The 18,170-nt window shown below is 39.0% G+C and overlaps 1 protein-coding gene across 3 annotated transcripts in view; it reads right to left on the bottom strand.

Annotated features, from left to right (window-relative positions):
* TMEM209 (transmembrane protein 209) overlaps nucleotides 1-15,952 on the bottom strand; it is a 33,313-nt gene extending 17,361 nt beyond the window's left edge. For 2 of the 3 annotated variants that reach the window (XR_004957378.1, XM_036247220.1), the window contains exons 1-6: nucleotides 15,874-15,952; nucleotides 14,830-14,966; nucleotides 14,645-14,703; nucleotides 12,877-13,008; nucleotides 12,156-12,394; nucleotides 8,132-8,333 (exon numbers count right to left, since the gene is read on the bottom strand). Coding sequence is in view for 2 of the 3 variants with exons in the window: in XM_036247220.1 (XP_036103113.1) it covers nucleotides 8,132-8,333; nucleotides 12,156-12,394; nucleotides 12,877-13,008; nucleotides 14,645-14,703; nucleotides 14,830-14,966; nucleotides 15,874-15,876 (772 nt within the window). In the remaining variant the exon portion in view is untranslated. The remainder of the gene's footprint in view (nucleotides 1-8,131; nucleotides 8,334-12,155; nucleotides 12,395-12,876; nucleotides 13,009-14,644; nucleotides 14,704-14,829; nucleotides 14,967-15,873) is intronic. The other variant, XM_036247218.1, reaches the window with a different exon arrangement.
* Between the last annotated feature and the right edge of the window lie 2,218 nt (nucleotides 15,953-18,170).

The raw sequence follows: 18,170 nt of genomic DNA on the forward strand, positions 1-18,170 counted from the left end.
GGTCGCCTAAGACCATTGGAAAACACATATTTCTTTCTTTTTTGATCCTTACCCGAAAACATTTTTCCATTTTTTTGTTCAGATAGAGTGGGAGAGAGGGAGGGAAGGAGGGAGGGAGGGAGGGAGGGAGGGAGAAAGGGGGAGAGAGAGAGAGAGAGAGAGAGAGAGAAATATCGACGTGAAAAGGACACATCGAGTGGCTGCCACCCGCACAACCCAACCAGGGCTGGGGACTAACTGCAACCAAGGTACATGCCCTTAGCGGGAACCGAACCCGGGTCTCTCTGGACCACAGGCCAACGCTCTAACCGCTGAGCCAAACCGGCCAGGGCTGGAAAACACACATTCCTGATGGCAATTCATAACAGTAGCAAAATTAGTTATGAAGTAGCAACGAAAATAATTTTATGGTTGGGGTCGCCACAACATGAGGAACTGTATTAACGGTCGCGGCATTTGGAAGGTTGAGAACCACTGCTCTAGGGGCTTCTCTCTGTTTTCTCCTCCCCAACATTATCTTTTCTTTAGAGAACATGGACTACTTGTGCTAAAAGTGAACAAGGACATTCTGAACAGTATTAAAGAGCCATAAGCATAAGTGGTTGAAAGTGTTTATTTTTGTTGTAAAATTAAGTTTGTTTCATTCTCTAAGACTTTCCATGATTCAACAAGCAAAGAGAAATGTCTTCAGGAAATAACTAGGCTAAGGAAGTTCCCTGCCTGAATTTTCGGAAGCTCTTTCTGAATGGGATAACTACAGCCTCCTATTAACATACTCCTCTTCGGGCTAGCAACTAAACTTACTCTTCCCCACGCAATACTGTGTTCTGTTCATATCCTGTAGGAATTCCTGTGTTATATTAAAAGAGTTGCAATTACAGTGCTGAATTTACTTCTAGGAAATGTAAATAGTTACATTTAGGGACTTAATCCTGTAATTGCCAAAGTAATTATCACATTTTAAAGTCATAGTTTATCTCTCTTTTTTTCTCATCTTCACCTGAGGACAAGATACACACACACACACACACACACACACACGTACGTACATACATACATACATACATACATATGAGAGAGGAAGGGAGAGAGAAACATTTACGTGAGAGTGTACATACATACATGCATACATACATATGAGAGAGGAAGGGAGAGGGAGAGAGAAACATTTACATGAGAGTGAAACATCAATCAGTTAGTTGCCTCTCGCACATGCCGCAACCAGGAATTGAACCTGCAACTCGGGCACATGCCCTGACTGGGAATTGAACCTACAACCCTCTGGTGTACAGGAGGATGCTCCAACCAACCTAGCCACACGGGCCTGGAGCCATAGTTTATCTCTTTTTCCAAATAGAACTTGAGCTTCTTGAGGGCAGGGAATATTTTTTCACTAGCACCTAAAACAGTATTTGAATAAACAGCAAAATTTCAAAGACAATTATATGATACTTATGAAGGGCTAATTTTTTTAGAGTTTAAGTAATATCAAAAATACCAATGGATACTTCATACACACACACAAAAATCACAAAAAGAAACAAGTTTATTTTTTAAACCTTAGCAGAATTTCTAAGAGGAGTGACTACAAAACAACAATTCTGTTTTGTTTATAGGTACAAAGGATGAGAAATCATGAAAGGAATATGTGAAAACATTTTAATTCTCAGCATCTAAACCTCGAAGGCCAGCCAATCTTGTGCTAGCAGTTTGGGTGAATACTAGTATGTTTCATGATGGCCTAAAAATTAATAATTATGTACAGTAAAGAAATAACACACTTGGTGTAAAGTTAAATTTTCAAGTAGGACTTCTGACAAAATTGACTTACAGCAATGAATTACCATTAAGAAAACAAGTTTCAGCCCAGCCATGTGGCTCAGTGGGTTAGAGCATCGCCCTGTGCACCTGGAGGTCCCAGGTTTAATTCCCAGGCAGGGAAGGTACCTACCAGGGTTGTAGGTTTGATCCCTAGCCCCAGCAGCGGTGTGTACAGGAGGCAACCATTAAATGTTTCTCTCTCTCTCCCCCCCTCCCTCGCTCGCTCCCACTCTCTCTAAAATCAATGAAAAAAAAATATCCTCGGGTGAGGATTAAAAAAAAGTTTCAAACCAACACAAATAATTTAATAAGCAGAGTAAAAAAGAAGGGTAAAAGACTTGATCATGATGGAACACAAAGTTATTCTATTTTAACTAATTATTTTGACTATTAACTTCAAAAATAGTAAACAAGCTTTCTGAGAAAAATTTGAGAAAAGACTGGCTTTACAAAGTTTTATATAGATTATGGATATAAGATGACATAAATAAGTTTTACTATCTGTTGTGCATTAGCCAAAGTACAAGCAAAATATATACAGCAAACAGTGACAAAACAGAAGCTCTCTGTAATGGCCACCGCCCACAACAAAACAGCACAAAATCTGTACCTGGAGAACTGCAAAGACCTATAAGCATGAAGGGATTTTGAATCCTGGCAATATAACAAAGCAGGTAACCTGAAACATCTCCCACTACACACACACACACACACACACACACACGCGTGTTTATTGTTGATATTGTGGCTGCTCTGGAGAATTTTGTAGGCTTTGGGAAATCTATCAGCTTGGATTTCAGTGGCCAAGTGGGAACTGGAAATGAAGATGTAGGCCCCAAAGAAGTAGGGAACTGGACTGAGACTTTTCTCCAATCTCCATCCCTTGCACCTGGCACAGGGCCAGGAACCTCAAAGGGCCACATTCTCAGTGGATAAGAAAATAATCTGACCACTGGCAACAGGAGATAACAAGGAAGCTTGTGTCTTAGGCTGTTGGGAGATTAATCCTTCAAGCTTAGACATTACTTAAGTTAGTTCAAAGTTAATGATACTGCTTAGGGACCTGGCAGAGGCATATACAAAACTTCTAGGAGTAAACAAGGCTTCCACCCAGCCTGCCCAAGACAGAAAATGCACAGATAAAACTGGACTGAAGATGAGCTTACCAAAAACAAACAAACAAAAACCAGATAAATCACAATGAAACAAGCCTCAAAGCAAGAGTCTACAAGACAAAAATTGTTAGTATTTCATCTCCATGAACTTTAGCTGAACTGTTGAACATAGATAGAGAAGTTAAAAACAAACAAAACAAGAAACTCTAAACTAAGTCAGGCACATTTGAAAGAGAACCAAATAAAACTCTAAAAAATGAAAAAATACAATTTAAAAAACCAATGGAATCAATTAAATAGCAGTTTAGATATTGCTAAAGAAAGAACCAACCATGTGTCCAAACTGCCTAAAACAAACTAAATGTGGGGTGAGGGGTAAACATAAAGTTATTTTACAGAAGAATGCCAAAATATTAAATGTATAAGAAATGAAAATGTTAGAAAGTCTCCATTTTGAAACCACCACCATGTTAACTTATTGGGAAAGGACTGTCAATGGATGCTAGCTAAAACCACTGGTTGAAAGGTTGGGGGAACAGTATATTCACAAGTCTCAAAGAATCATATATAGATTAGTTATTACAAAAGGGAAAAGCTATTATGGAGAAATCAGGTTGCAATCACCTTGGCCAAGTGATCCAATTTAATGTTACCAATAAAGGAACAAAATGATATCATGTATCTCTTGATGTGATACACTGATAAAGGAACACACCACCACCTAAGTTGCATTCTTGCCAAAAAATATTTAAATTGAATCTAATAATGAGAAAATAATCACATAAATCCAGATTAGAAATACAACTAGCCTGACCTCTTCAAAATGTAAATGCCACAAAAGACACACACAAAAAACCAAACAAAAAACCATAAATGTTCCAGATTAAAGGAGACAAAAGAAGCATGACAACTAAATGCAATACATGAACCTTAACTAAATTTTGCATCAGTAAAAGGGGGGAAAAAAGCTACAAAGGTCATTACTGTGTCAATTGTAGGAAACATGAAGATGAATAATGGTAGTATCTCAAGTATGATAATCATATTGCAAATAGAAAGGAAAATGTCCTTTGGTCTTAGGAGATGCACGTGAAATATTTAGGGATGAAGTGGCTCTTTAGCAAAAAAGTGGGTGTGTGAGAAAGAGTTACATGAGTGCCTGGTTTCTCACTACTGGAGAAAGAAGCTACAAATATAGAAAGGGAGAAGAGGCCAGAATAAACCCCAGCAGCTGGATTGGAATTGGAGGTATTAGTATGAACTCATAGTTTTTAATATATAGTTGACCCTTAAACATTGCAGGGGTTAAGGGAATTGACCCCCCCCCCCATGCAGTCAAAAGTCTATGTATAACTTTTTTTTAAATCTTCACCCGAGGACATTTTTCCATTTTTTGTTCAGATAGAGTGGGGTGAGACAGAGTAAGAGAGAGAGAGAAAGAGAGAGAAACATCGACGTGAAAGGGACACATCGAGTGGCTGCCTCCAACACAACCCAACCAGGGCCGGGGAAAAACTGCAACCGAGGTACGTGCCCTTAGCGGGAATTGAACCCGGGTCTCTCTGGACCGCAGGCCAATGCTCTAACCGATGAGCCAAACCAGCCAGGGCCAGGGCTATAACTTTTAAATCTGTCAAAACTTAGCTACTAATAGTCTCCCACTGACCAGAAGCTTTTATCCATAACATAGTTGATTAACACATATTTTGTGTGTTACATGTATTATACACTACATTCTCAAAGAGAAAAGAAAACATTATTAAGAAAACCATAAGAGAAAACATATTTATAGAACTGCACTTATTTATTGGGGAAAAAAAGTTTTAGTGGGCCCATACAGTTTAAACATACGTTGTTCAAGAATCAACTAATGGATTTATATAGATGAATGGATGTAGAAATACATATAGATGTGTGTGTACATGTATGTATATACACATATTTCCTAGCTGCTCAGCTGAGGGACCCAGAGTAATGAAATCCTATGAAGATGGCATATCAAATGCCTAAGTATTAATTTCTAAATATCATTCTCCACTAAAAGCAATTATGGCCCCTTAAAGAAACAGAATGTCTCCAGAGTTAGTTAGCCAGGAAAAATACAAAAGTAGACTGAAATATCTTGTGGTGCTGGAAAGTAAAAAAAAAAGTGCTCAAAGAATAATGGTGTCATGTCCAAAGAACACAGAAGCCAGAGGCCCGCTAGCCAAATCTGAGACAATCTAACCATCAAATGACATAATTGAGAAGAAAAAGATCCATCTTACAGTAGAATGCCAATAAAAAAATAGCCCTGGCCGATTTGGCTCAGCGGTTAGAGCGTCGGCCTGTGGTCCTGAAAGATCTGGGTTCGGTTCCCGCTAGGGGCGCGCGCGTACCTCGGTTGCAGTTTGTCCCCGGCCCTGGTCGGTTGTGCGGGTGGCAGCCACTCGATGTGTCCCTTCACATCGATGTTTCTCTCTCTCTCTCTGTTCCTCTCTCTCCCTGAACAAAAAATGGAAAAATGTCCTCGGGTGAGGATAAAAAAAAAAAAAAAAAAAAAGGTGGCTGCACAACAATGTAAATGTACTTAATGGCACCAAATTATACACTTAAAAAAGGTCAAAATGTGATGATGAAAGGAGACCTGACTTGGGGTGGTGAACACAATACAACATACAGTTCACAATACAATATATAGTTGATGTATTATAAAACTGTATACCTGAAACCTACATAATTTTTTTATTAATCCTTACCCAATGATTTTTTTTCTTTTTTCTTTTTAGAGAGAAAAGAGAAGCATGAATGTGAGAGAAAAACATCGATCAGCTACCTTCCACATGAGCCGACTGGGGATTGAACTTGCAACCTTCTGGTGTACAGGACAATGCTCCAACCAACTGAGCCACTGAGCCAGAGCTGAAACCAGCTATATAATTTCATTAAGCAATGTCACCCCAATAAATTCAATTAAAAATAGTTAAAATGATAAATCTTATGTATATTTTACCACAAAAATGTTTAAGCATAAAAGGGGTAAATATTAAAAGAATGACAGAATTAGAAAGCCACTATGACAATCAACATAGTAATAATTAATTTTGAATAGAATCTCAAAAGGATGTTAACACTAGTAAGTCAAAATCTGATGAGAAAGAGGATATCTGTATAGTTTCAAAGTAGTTCCCTACAAAAATACCTATTATATACAAATTAATTTGTACAAAATACTTAACTAAAACCTATGGGGACAGAAGTGTTAAAAGTATTGGGATAAACATAGATGTATCTGGCAAATGCTAACCAAATGAAAACAGTACAGCTGTGTTAATGTCATACAATTACTCTTGAAGGCAAAAAGCCTAAGCGATAAAGGGAGTAACCAACCAGAATGATATTAACAATTCTGAATTTACATTCACTTAACATAATCTCACAGATATTTGACAAATTTGACAGAATTACAAGGAGACATTTAATGGGAGACAATCAGTGGGAGTTTTTAACACTCTTCCTTAGTAACTAATAGATCAAGCAGACAAAATTAATTAAACAAAAAATTTAAGAACACCATCAAGAAGCTTACTAAATGAACAAATACGGAGTCCAATATTTGAGACTATGCATCCTTTTCAATATATCAAGAACCATTTATAAAAAGCAATCACATAGCAAGCCTAAATGCAAGACTGAAAAAAAAAAAAATACCCAAAAATCAATAGGATACAGATCAGAATCTCTAGCCACAGTACAATCAGCTTAGAGAATAGAAAAAAGATAACCAAGCCTTTCATTTCATATATTTGGAAATTAAAAGCAACATTAATCAATAATAATATTTCCAAACAACTCCATAGGTCAGAGAAGAAATAAAAATAGAAATCAGAAAATTTCTGGCTATGACGAAGACATGTAGAGGATTAATAAGTTGTTCTTTGTATTATACTCTATAATTTTCAGTATACTTGAAATATTTCAAAATTTAAAAAGAAAAAGCATGTATTGACAAATAACAAGATAATATTGATTTGTTTCTTTGACATTTGTGGCAATTCCAGGAAAAATTCTTTTAAAAATCAATGGAGAGATTTAAGTGACACAAAGAGCCATGGTCCAATAACTGGCTTCCTCATTGTAGCCACGCTTTAGCACCTAATGTGCTTTCTGTGAAAGTTCCTGAGGGGGAAAAATCATTACTCTGCTCAATAACCTAATCTGGTGTCAAATAATTGACTTTGTAATAATCAAATCCACCCCAAATAGATTAAGATTTTCTAACAATGTTTCCCAAGGTAAACTAAAGATAAGTTTAAAATGTTCTGAAAGCCCTGGCCGGTTTGGCTCAGCGGTTGGAGCATCTGCCTGCGGTCCGGAGAGACCTGGGTTCGGTTCCCGCTAAGAGCACGTACCTCGGTTGCAGTTTGTCCCCGGCCCTGGTTGGTCGTGCGGGTGGCAGCCACTCGATGTGTCCCTTTCACATCGATGTTTCCCTCTCTCTCTCTTCCTCTCTCTCCCTCCCACTCTGTCTGTACAAAAGATGGAAAAATGTCCTCGGGTGAGGATAAAAAAACAAAAACAACTAAAATGTTCTGAAAAACAGCAGCACCTCCAGTGTAAATCCATGCTCTGCCCTTCATCCTTCCAGGCCATACCAACCTTCCCAAGGTCTACTGAAAAGGAGACAACTATCACTTCAGTGAGCTTTCCTATGTACCACTTCAAAAATATTCGATAGCCTTAATTTTTAAATATAAAAAAGCTTTCAATCTTAATGTAAATAAAAGGTTCAAGATTTCTCAGTTAGGTCAGCTTTACTTCTTTTTTCTATCTTTGATTTTAGAGAGAGGAAGGGAGAGGGAGAGATAGAAACAGCATTGATTGGCTGCCTCCTGCATGCCCCCAACTGGCAATTTGGCCCACAACCTGGGCATGTGCCCTGAACGGGAATAAAACCGGTGGCGACCTCTTGTTGCATGGGTCAACCAGAGCCACACCGGCCAGGCTTACTTTACTTTTTAATTTGGTGAACTTAACTCTGATGGCATAAAATATAAAAACAAAATGTACTTCTCTCCTATGCTACACAAGGTACATAAGTAAAAAAGACTTAAACACTCACATATAGGTAATGAAAGCAACGAAAATAATAGATTAAGGATAATGTAGAGACACCAAATACATATATGTTAGATATAAAAAGAACATATACATACCCAACTTTACTCTGTGCTGTTTCTCTTCTTCACTTCTGAGAAAAGTATCCAAAGTTCGTAGGTCTGTCATGTAGTCTTGTTTGTCAGTAGGGGAGTTATAGACAGAGGGTGAAGCACGGTAGCGGGATCTCAATCCACTGCTCTCCACTGGTCCAACAGTGGTAGGGTATGGAGAAGGAGGAGAGGGACTAAAGCTTGCCAACTATACAAAATAAAAAACTTTATTTAATTGAAATTTTTGTTTTGGCTTTTGACTTTCAAAAACTAATACACCAATAATAAAATCCAGAACACTGACAACACCAAATGCTGACCAGGATGGGAAGCAACAGAAACTCTCATTTATTGCTGGTGGGAATGTAAAATGGTACAACCACTATGGAAGACAGTTAGATGGTTTCTTACAAAACTAAACACTCTTTCTTACTTTGCTCCTTCATATTTACCCAAAGGAGTTAAAAACTTATGTCCATACAAAAACCTGCACAGATATGTTTATAGCAGCTTTACTCATAATTGCCAAAACTTGAAAGCAACCTACTTTATTTTTTTAATCCTCACCAGAGGACATTTTTTTATTTTTTGTTCAGATAGAGTGGGAGAGAGAGAGAGAAACATCAACGTGAAAGGAACACATCAAGTGGCTGCCTTCTGCACGACCCCAACCAGGGCCAGGGACAAACTGCAACCAAAATACATGCCCTTAGCGGGAACAGAACCTGGGTCTCTCTGGACCGCAGGCTGATGCTCTTACTGCTGAGCCAAAGCGGCCAGGGCAGAAGCAACCTACTTTAGTAGGTGAATGGACAAACTGGTACATTTGAACAATGGGATATTATTCAGCACATTGAACGGAGCTATGAAGCCATGAAAAGACATAAAGAAACCTTAAATACATATTACTAAGTGAAAGAAGCCAATCTGAAAAGGCTACATACAGTACAATTGCACCTATATGATATTCTGGAAAAAGTAGAACTATGGAGACAATAAAAAGATCAGTTGTCAGGAGTTAGGGTGGGGAAAGGATGAAGAGGTGGAATACAGGATTTTTAGGGCAGTGGAAATACTTATATTGGTACGTATACCAATGGTGGTACGTATTTCTCCAAACCCATAGAATGTACACCACCAAGAGTGGACCCTAATGTGAACCATGGACTCTGGGTGAGAATGATCTATCAGTGTAGGCTCATCAACTGTAACAAATGTACCACTTGTGTGCCTAACACTGACAGCCAGGAAGGCTATGCCTGTGTGAGGGCAGAGGGCAAATGGGAAATCATTGTACTTTCCTCTCAATTTTGCTGTAACCTAAAACTGTTCTAAATATAAAGCCTATTTTTTAAAAAAGTAATATATGCATGTTTTAAAAAAAACCAAGCACACTTAGAACTTTGTCACCCAGAGATAATATAATCCTTTTTCACATTTTATGTATTTCAAATCTTTAAATGTATATGGCTGTCACTATATTATTTTCACATAAATGACACAATACTGTTTAATTTTTACTTTTATATCCTCGTTTTATTTAAAGCTATCTAAGCATTTTCCTATAAAAATCCTTTAGAGCCCTAGCTCTGGTTGGAGTGTCATCCCGTGTAACAGAAGGCTGCAGGTTCAGTTCCCAGTCAGAGCACATATTAGGTGGTAGGGGTTGATTCCCAGTTGGGGCGCGTGTGGGAGGCAACTGACTGATGCTTCTCGCTCACATTGATATTTTTTCTCTCTCTTGCCCTCCCCTTCCTATCTCTTTCATGAAATCAGTAAAAACATACTCTTGGGTGAAGATTAAAATTAATTAATTAATTGATTAATAAAAAAATCCTTCACAAATATTATTCTTACACCCAGCCAGTGTGGTACAGTGGTTGAGTGTCGACCCATGCACCAAGAGGTCACCAGTTCAATTCCCAGCCAAGACACATGCCCAGGTTGTGGACCAAATTCCCATTTGGGGGGCATGCAGGAGGCAGCCAATCGATGTTCTCTCTCACTGATGTTTCTCTCTCTCTCCTCTCCCTTCTTCCCTCTCTACAAAGAATCAATCAAGAAAAAAATTTTTAAAACTTTATTCTTATTAGCTATATAGTATTTCTTGCACAAATATACCATAATTTATTTTTACCTTTTCTTCTTTTAGACATTTATTGTCCACAATTTTTGGCTACTGTAAATATTATTATTATCTTTGTACATAAATCTTTAATTTTTTTTTTTTTTCCTCACCCGAGGACATTTTTCCATTTTTTGTTCAGATAGAGCAGGAGGGAGAGAGAGGAAGAGAGAGAGAGAGAGAAACATCGACGTGAAGGGACACATCGAGTGGCTGCCACCCTCACGACCAACCAGGGCCGGGGACAAACTGCAACCGAGGTACGTGCCCTTAGCGGGAACCGAACCCGGGTCTCTCTGTACCGCAGGCCGACGCTCCAACCGCTGAGCCAAACCGGCCAGGGCAAAACAGTAACTTTTTATTTTTCTATTTTTTTATGTTTTTAAAACAGTAACTTTTTAAAAGCCACATTTACCTAAAGGCTATGAATAATCACTATATATATTTTTCTTCATATTTAACTTGTACAAAATTTTCTAAATTCTATTACTTGCTAAAATTATTATTGAACAACCATCACTATTGAATTTCATTACAAACAAATATTATATAAAAGGGTAAGGAAGCCCTGGCCAGTGTGGTTCAGTTGGTTGAGTGTTGTTCTGTGCCCCAACAGGTAATCAGTTTGATTCCCGATCAGGGCACATGCCTATGTTTCAGGTTCAGTCCCGGTCAGGATGTAGGCAGAGGCAACCGATCGAGTTTTTCTCTCACATTAATATTTCTCTCTATTCCTTTCTCTCTGAAATCAATAAAAACATATTTATAAAAAAAAGGGTAAGAAGACTGTGTGGATTTCAGTTCCAAACATTTCTCATTTAATTAGCAGCTGCAGAAATGATGGTCTAACTGGTGAGAGCACCTGAAAATGTGACTACTGCCCTTTTCATGCCCCTCTTATATATTCTTATGCTTCAGGCAGGAATCATAATTTCAGACTTGTCAATTTTGATTTTATCAAGACTAAATATCAGAACAAAAGCCCACTGTATAGTGGGAGTTGGAATGAAGATTTCTAATCATTCAGTGGAATGTGCCCATACTCAAGAGTCAAATTACATGACAATCCCAGCTTTTAGCCTTACGGGGGTGGGGAACCTTTTTAGTGCCAAAGGCCATTTGGACACTTATAGCATCATTCTCCGGCCATACAAAATTATCAACTTAAAAATTAGCCTGCTATATTTGGTCAGGCTAATTTGGTGAGGCATGTGATGTTGGCTGGTATTGATTTCTCGGGGGTCTCATATGGCCCGAGGGCCAGACGTTTCCCATCCCTGGCTTAGAAGATACTTTTAACATGATGAAAAGCATTAAAATTCTATAAGGATACACAAAAGTTTCACATAAAAAAGCAAAGAGGGAAAACATGAGTAAAGGAAATTGAAGTAAAAAATTACAGTTTCACCCGACTGGTGTGGCTCAGTTATTGAGCACTGACCCATGCACCAAGAGGTTGCCGGTTCATTTTCTCATCAGGGCACATGCCCAGATTGTGGGCTGGGTCCCCAGTGGAGGGCATGCAGGAGGTGGCCAATCGATGTTCTTTCTCATCTATGTTTCTCTCTCTCTAAAATCAATAAAGAAAAAAAATTTTTTTAAAATTATCGTAGTTTCAACATATTTTAAAGACTGCAGAAAAATCCTAGGTGGTGAACCTCAGATCATTATCTTTACAAAAATCTCCATCTTGCTTTCATTTTAATATGTGATATAAAAAACTTTTAATTAGGTGTCAGGAAATCTGGGTTTATTACTAGCTCTTAAGTGGGCAATTTGGGTAAGTCATTACCCACTGTTCCTCCGTTTCTTCACTGATAAAATGAGGAGTTTCGACTCACTAGATTGTCAAGGTACCTCCCAATTCCAAAATAATGTGACTGGCCAAGAGAAAAGAGTCATTACCTTATTATAACCACTGATGGGTGAGTAGGTCACTGCTGGGCTATAAGAACCACTGCCACCTGATGACAGACCTTGTAGCTGAGGGCTGTATCCAGTCATACAGCTGGTGGTGAACTTGGGGCTGGTATTGGGTGAACGAGATGGGCTATAACTCAACACACTCTGACCCTGAATTGAAGAAGGTGGAGAGGGAGGAATTTGGGTTGCTGCCAGATCATGGGGAGGAGTAACCTGTACAACTAGAAGAAATAAATAGATAAATAAATGGCAAATAAATATATGTATATATAAATACAATTTTTATGAAAACAGATTTAATGAACTGAATCTTTTTTTTTTTTTTTTTCAGAAAAAGGGAGAGTAATAGAGAAATTGGTTAAGTTTCATAAAGTATTATTACCAAAAGACACAAATTAGTTGTTTACCATTTCCAGAGTTGAAAATAAGAAATCGGCTTCAATGCAGCAAGCACTAGTATTTTAATTGTAATTAAACAACAGAACAAATATTCATGAGGCTATTGATTGCTAGTTCCATTTAATTTATACAAATAGGAATGGTAGTCATTGGTCTTAAGACAATTTATTGTAGACCTGCTTAATATAGTTGAACCAGATGGCCTAAGTCCCTTCCAGCTGTGTCCAGGAAAAGGGAAAATTAAACTGAGAAAGAGTTATTGCCAACCTTTCCCCCACCATTGCAAAAGATGTAAAACACTAACCAGCTGTTTTTAACCCTAAAAGTGTTTGCTGTCCAGGGCTAACGACCAGACTTGTTGGTGCCACAGTGTATTTGAAGTATCTCCAAAAATCAAATAAGGCATTTAGGCTGAAGAGAGACGCAAGGGCAAGCTCTGTAAAAGAACAACAACAATTATTATTATTATTTTAAGGGGAGTGGGACATTTAAAGGGGGAAACAAAACTCTATACTTCAGCAAATTAAAAACAAAAAAATAGAAAACTTCTTATTCATCTTATTACCACTTAATGAATGTTCATTATGTGTGGGGTACTTTCTAGTGAGTTTCAAAATATTATCACTAATCCTTAGAACTTATATAATAAACATTTTACCTTTATTTTATTAAAAGAGTTTTTTTCCCCTTCATTGATTTTAGCGAGAGAGAGAGAGACAGAAACATTGATGAGAGAGAACATCAACTGGCTGCCTCCTGCATGCCCTGTCCTGGGCATGTGCCCTGACCAGGAATCGAACCTGCAACCTCTGGATGCATGGGTCGATGCTCAACCACTGAGCTACACCGACCGGACTCACCTTTATTTTATTTATTTATTTATTTATTTATTTATTTATTTTTTAATCCTCACCCGAGGACATTTTTTTCTATTTTTTGTTCAGACAGAGTGGGAGGGAGAGAGTGGAAGAGTGGGAGGGAGAGAGTGGGAGAGAGAGAGAGAGAGAGAGAGAGAGAAACACCGATGTGAAAGGGACACATCGAGTGGCTGCCACCCACACGACCCAACAAGGGCCGGAGACAAACTGCAACCGAGGTACGTGTCCTTATCAGGATACCGAACCTGGGTTTCTTTGGACCGCAGGCTGCCGCTCTAACCGCTGAGCCAAACCGGCCAGGGCGGACTCACCTTTATTTTAAAGATCAACCAACAGTTGTAGAGAAATCAAATGACTTTTGCAAGAGCACACAGCTGATTACTGAAGCCATGATTCTAACTCAGGTATACAGATTCCAAAACTCTTGCTCTTCCACTTTCCATACCACTTTTACCACAGACTTTAGATTAATGTGTGTATTAGACGGTGGAGTTTCCTTTAACAGTCATTAGAACTCTATACCCAAGGACTACTGAAGAGCAGACAGAAGCAGACATCAGAGATGAAGAAATGAAGAGACTGAGGTAGGCATCAATGTTGTAGAAATCTGATTGGTCTTGAAAGGTGAAAAATTAGAGAAGTAGGAAAGGCATTTTTTTTTTTTATCCTCACCCGAGGACATTTTTCCATTTTTTGTTCAGGTAGAGTGGGAGGGAGAGAGAGGAACAGAGAGAGAGAGAGAAACATCGATGTGAAAGGGACACATCGAGTGGTTGCCACCCACACAACCGACCAGGGCCGGGGACAAACTGCAACCGAGGTACGTGCCCTTAGCGGGAACCAAACCCGGGTCTCTCAGGACCGCAGGCCGACGCTCTAACCGCTGAACCAAACCGGCCAGGGCGGGAAAGGCATTTCAGAGAGAGTAACAAATAGAAATCTCACTACCCACAAACCATTTTACTTCACAGAACTCATTATTACCTAGAATTGTACTGTTTAATTTGATTGTCTCCTGTACTGGACTGTTCCTTCCATGAGGGAAGGGACTTTGTTCCCTTCCTGCTGCATTCAGTTTTTGGAACATAGTAGGCACTCAAATATTTGTTGAAAGAAGGCATGGATACTAAGTTGAATTAAATCTGAATGCAGTTTTTCATTAGTAGTGACTCTAAATCAGTGAAAATTACTTACCAATATACCAGAGGGGCCAGTATGTCACATTATAATATGAACTAATCAATTTTCCAGTCCTGAAAAAATTAGAAAGGCTTTTCAATGTCTTAAAACAAAACAAAACAAAAATACACCCCAAATCAAAACAAACACAAAAACCATTGGCCTCTTAAAAATGTTTTTTTTTTTTCTAATTAACTTACATTTCAGTATATATCATTCCAGCCATTGATACATTTAGGAGTCCCCAGGCTAAAACTACTTTCCTAGCTTCTGTTTCTTTTCTCATCTTGATGGTTCTGTCAATAAGGGAAGCACTAGGGCTTGGCTCCCCTTGCATCTATTAAAAAACACAAAGCACAAGAATTAATCAAAAGAAACTACTCCATTTAAGAAATCACACGTGTGTCCTTTATAACAGTAACTAAAAATTGCACATACGTTTCATCTTTAAAATGTCTTTCCAAAAATTTTTGCATTTTAATATTAGTATATGAAAAGGGAACCCCAAATTATAACCTCACTGACACTATATTGTAATCAACAAAGAACTGGCTGGTCACTTCAGAAAACTTCATACTTTAAATAAATAAAAATGTCTTTTGTAATTTAAGTGTTGATAGTTATGTCTGCCATTACTCTGTATCGTTTCTGAAATATGTCACAAGGACAAGCCCAAGAGCTAATTTAAGAAACTCAAAATACCAAGTTTTGGGAGAAACTATTGGATTTAAGCCGGAAGCCGTTTAAGGCTTCCCTAAAGCCTTATGCAGAAACCATTAACTGCCTGTGACTAACTGTTTTCAGACGGATACAGCCAGAGGTCTCAGTTTTTTGTTTTTGTTTTTTTCAAGTTTTAGAAAGACCAGTATTCACGATGTGAGGAGGATGAGCGCGAGTGGGGACAAGTATGCATTCAGCTTTGGTTTACATTGAGACTTATATTTCCTTTGTTTTGCTAGGCCTCATCTCTTGCTGACAAGTTTAAGATTTGTTGCAGTTATATGGAGTCGTATCCCAGAGTACAGAGCAGTACCCTTCCCGCCTCCCAGCCGGAGTCCAAACTCCTCTCCCCGAACAAACTTCAGCAACCCCTATTGCTTCTTTCCTCCGCTCCTCTACGGGAGGCGAGACCTGGCCACATGCCCCCCTTTGGCTGAGCCCTCGGCAGACGGGCACGGGCGGAATTCCCACGGCCCGCGTGGACTCAGCATCCAGGAAGCACAATAATGACCCCAAACACGCACCATGATCTTAGGCCGGAAGCCGCTGACTCGCGCCACTCTCCACTGCACATGCGCGAAGCCAAGAACTAAGGCGAAAGAAGCCGGCTGGCAAGTCTACGTTACCGGAACAGGCTATCTTCTCGCGAGAAGAGAAGGATGGGGGAGGGACGGGGACTGAGAACGTTACCAGGGAAACACTCTTGGAATGGTGGCTAGCGCTCAGGTGCGGGGAGAAAGCTGATCAGTAATGATTCAGACCAGGTTCTAAACCTTCTATGTATAGTAATAACTATAAGAAGCCAAATTTCTTTGTATTAATATAATTTTAGCTTTGTTAGGGCATTTATGGACTTACATTTTAAAACATTTTATTAAGTAGAGTGGCTAATTTGTAGGATAACGTGGTAACGTGTCCAGACTTCATCAGCAATGACAAAGCATTTCTCACACCTCTGTTAAAAAAAATTAACTAATCATAAGAGAGATGCAAATTAAAATGACGGTGGGGTAAAAAAAAAAAAAAAAAAATCGTGTTCTAACCCCATGTCAATTCTCAAATATACGTGTAATGAGGGTGCAGCGTAACAAGCAAAAAACCAAAAATGTGTTTTGTTAAAGTTGTTAGTAGTTTTGAGAATGTTTTTACACTTTAAATTTCCTGCATTTTTTTGGAAGAACTTGTAATCCTGAGGAAAAGTTTATAAAGTTCAGTTTGGCTTTATTTAACAAATACAAATGCCTTCAGGGTGCCACTGAACCATGCGGGGATGTAAAAGGAAAAGCTCCGTGGTTACCGCCGGGAGGAGCTGGCGGGGGAAGGGGGTGTTGCGGGCAGGGGCTGTAGGGGCAGGTGAGGCGAGGCGCGGTGGCCCAGCTCCGATTCCCTGCTAGCTCCCGGAGGAGGCGAAGAGGACTAGGCCAGACAGCTATCAATGGGCAGGGCCTGAGGACTTGCCCTTGAGGATGCAGAGAAGCGTGCCCCTAATCAAAACTTCATGCCATGTCACGATAAAATAGTGGGTTGTTATATCATGCAGGTCCCAATGACCAAACTTTTTCCTAAAGTGTTCCTAAAGTCAAATAGAATAAAACGAGGTTTCCTTGTGGTATTACATATTAATGAAAAAAATGAAGGTATGCTGTGCTCTTGAAGATCTAGCCGATTCTTTTAGAGTGGGAGTTTTATAATTTTTAGATTGCCTTAGCAGCACTGGTGTTTTGCTCTAGTTTTATTTTTATTAATTAATTTATTTATTGTGTTTAAAAATATTTTTTTGCCCTTTATTGATTTTAAAGAGAAAGGAAGGGAGAGGGAGAGAGAGAGAGAAACATCCACGAGAGAGAACATTGACCGGCCGCCTCCTGCATGCCCCGCGCTGGGAATTTGGCCCACAATCTGGGCATGTACCCTGACTGGGAATAGAACCGGCGATTTCTTGGTGCATGGGTCGTTGCTCAATCACTGAGCCACACCGGCCAGGGTTATTAATTTATTTTTGTTCCAGATGTTTCTCTGTTTCTCTTTTTTTTTTTATCCTTGCCTGAGGATGGAGATATATATATATATATATATATATATATATATATATATATATATATATATATATATATTTGCATTTATCTTCAGGTGGAGCGGGAGGGAGAAAGGGAGGAAGAGAGAGAGAAACATTGATGTGAGAGAGACACATCAGCTGGTTGCCACCCACATGACTCCAACCGGGGCTGGGGATGAACCGAAACAGGTACATGCCCTTAACAGGAACCGAACCTGGGACTCTCTGGTCTGAGGGCCCATGCTCTAACCGCTGAGCAAAACCAGCCAGGGCAATGTTCCCCCCCACCCCCACTCCCACCCCGTAGTTTGCTCTAGTTTTAGATTGAGAAATGAACTAACTTGAAAACTGTTCAAAGTGAAAGGGTTCTATGTGCAGTCAAACTGAGAATACTAGATTCCTCCTTACCCTATGTCTGGCTCTTTCCTAAGTAGAAATTGTATACATTTGATGTAACTCACAACAGACACATGGACAGTTTCCCTCTTAATGTAATCGATAGGTTACTGTGCATTTATTAAAGGCTTAAAAAGGAACACTACTACTACTACAGTTAGATTTATCCTTGGCATTATGTATGAGTTTCCTAGAGTTGCCTTAACAAAATACTACAGATTAGGTGGCTTAAACAGCAAAATTAATTTGTTTCAGTTTTGGAGGTTGAAAGTTAAAGATCAAGATTCTAGCTGAATTGTTTTCTCCTAAGATTTATCTCCTTTGGTTTGCAGATGGACACCTTCTCTCTGTGTCCTCAATGGCCTTTTT

This window comes from Molossus molossus, unplaced genomic scaffold (assembly GCF_014108415.1).
Source record: "Molossus molossus isolate mMolMol1 unplaced genomic scaffold, mMolMol1.p scaffold_m16_p_7, whole genome shotgun sequence".
Classification (NCBI taxonomy): Eukaryota; Metazoa; Chordata; class Mammalia; order Chiroptera; family Molossidae; genus Molossus; species Molossus molossus.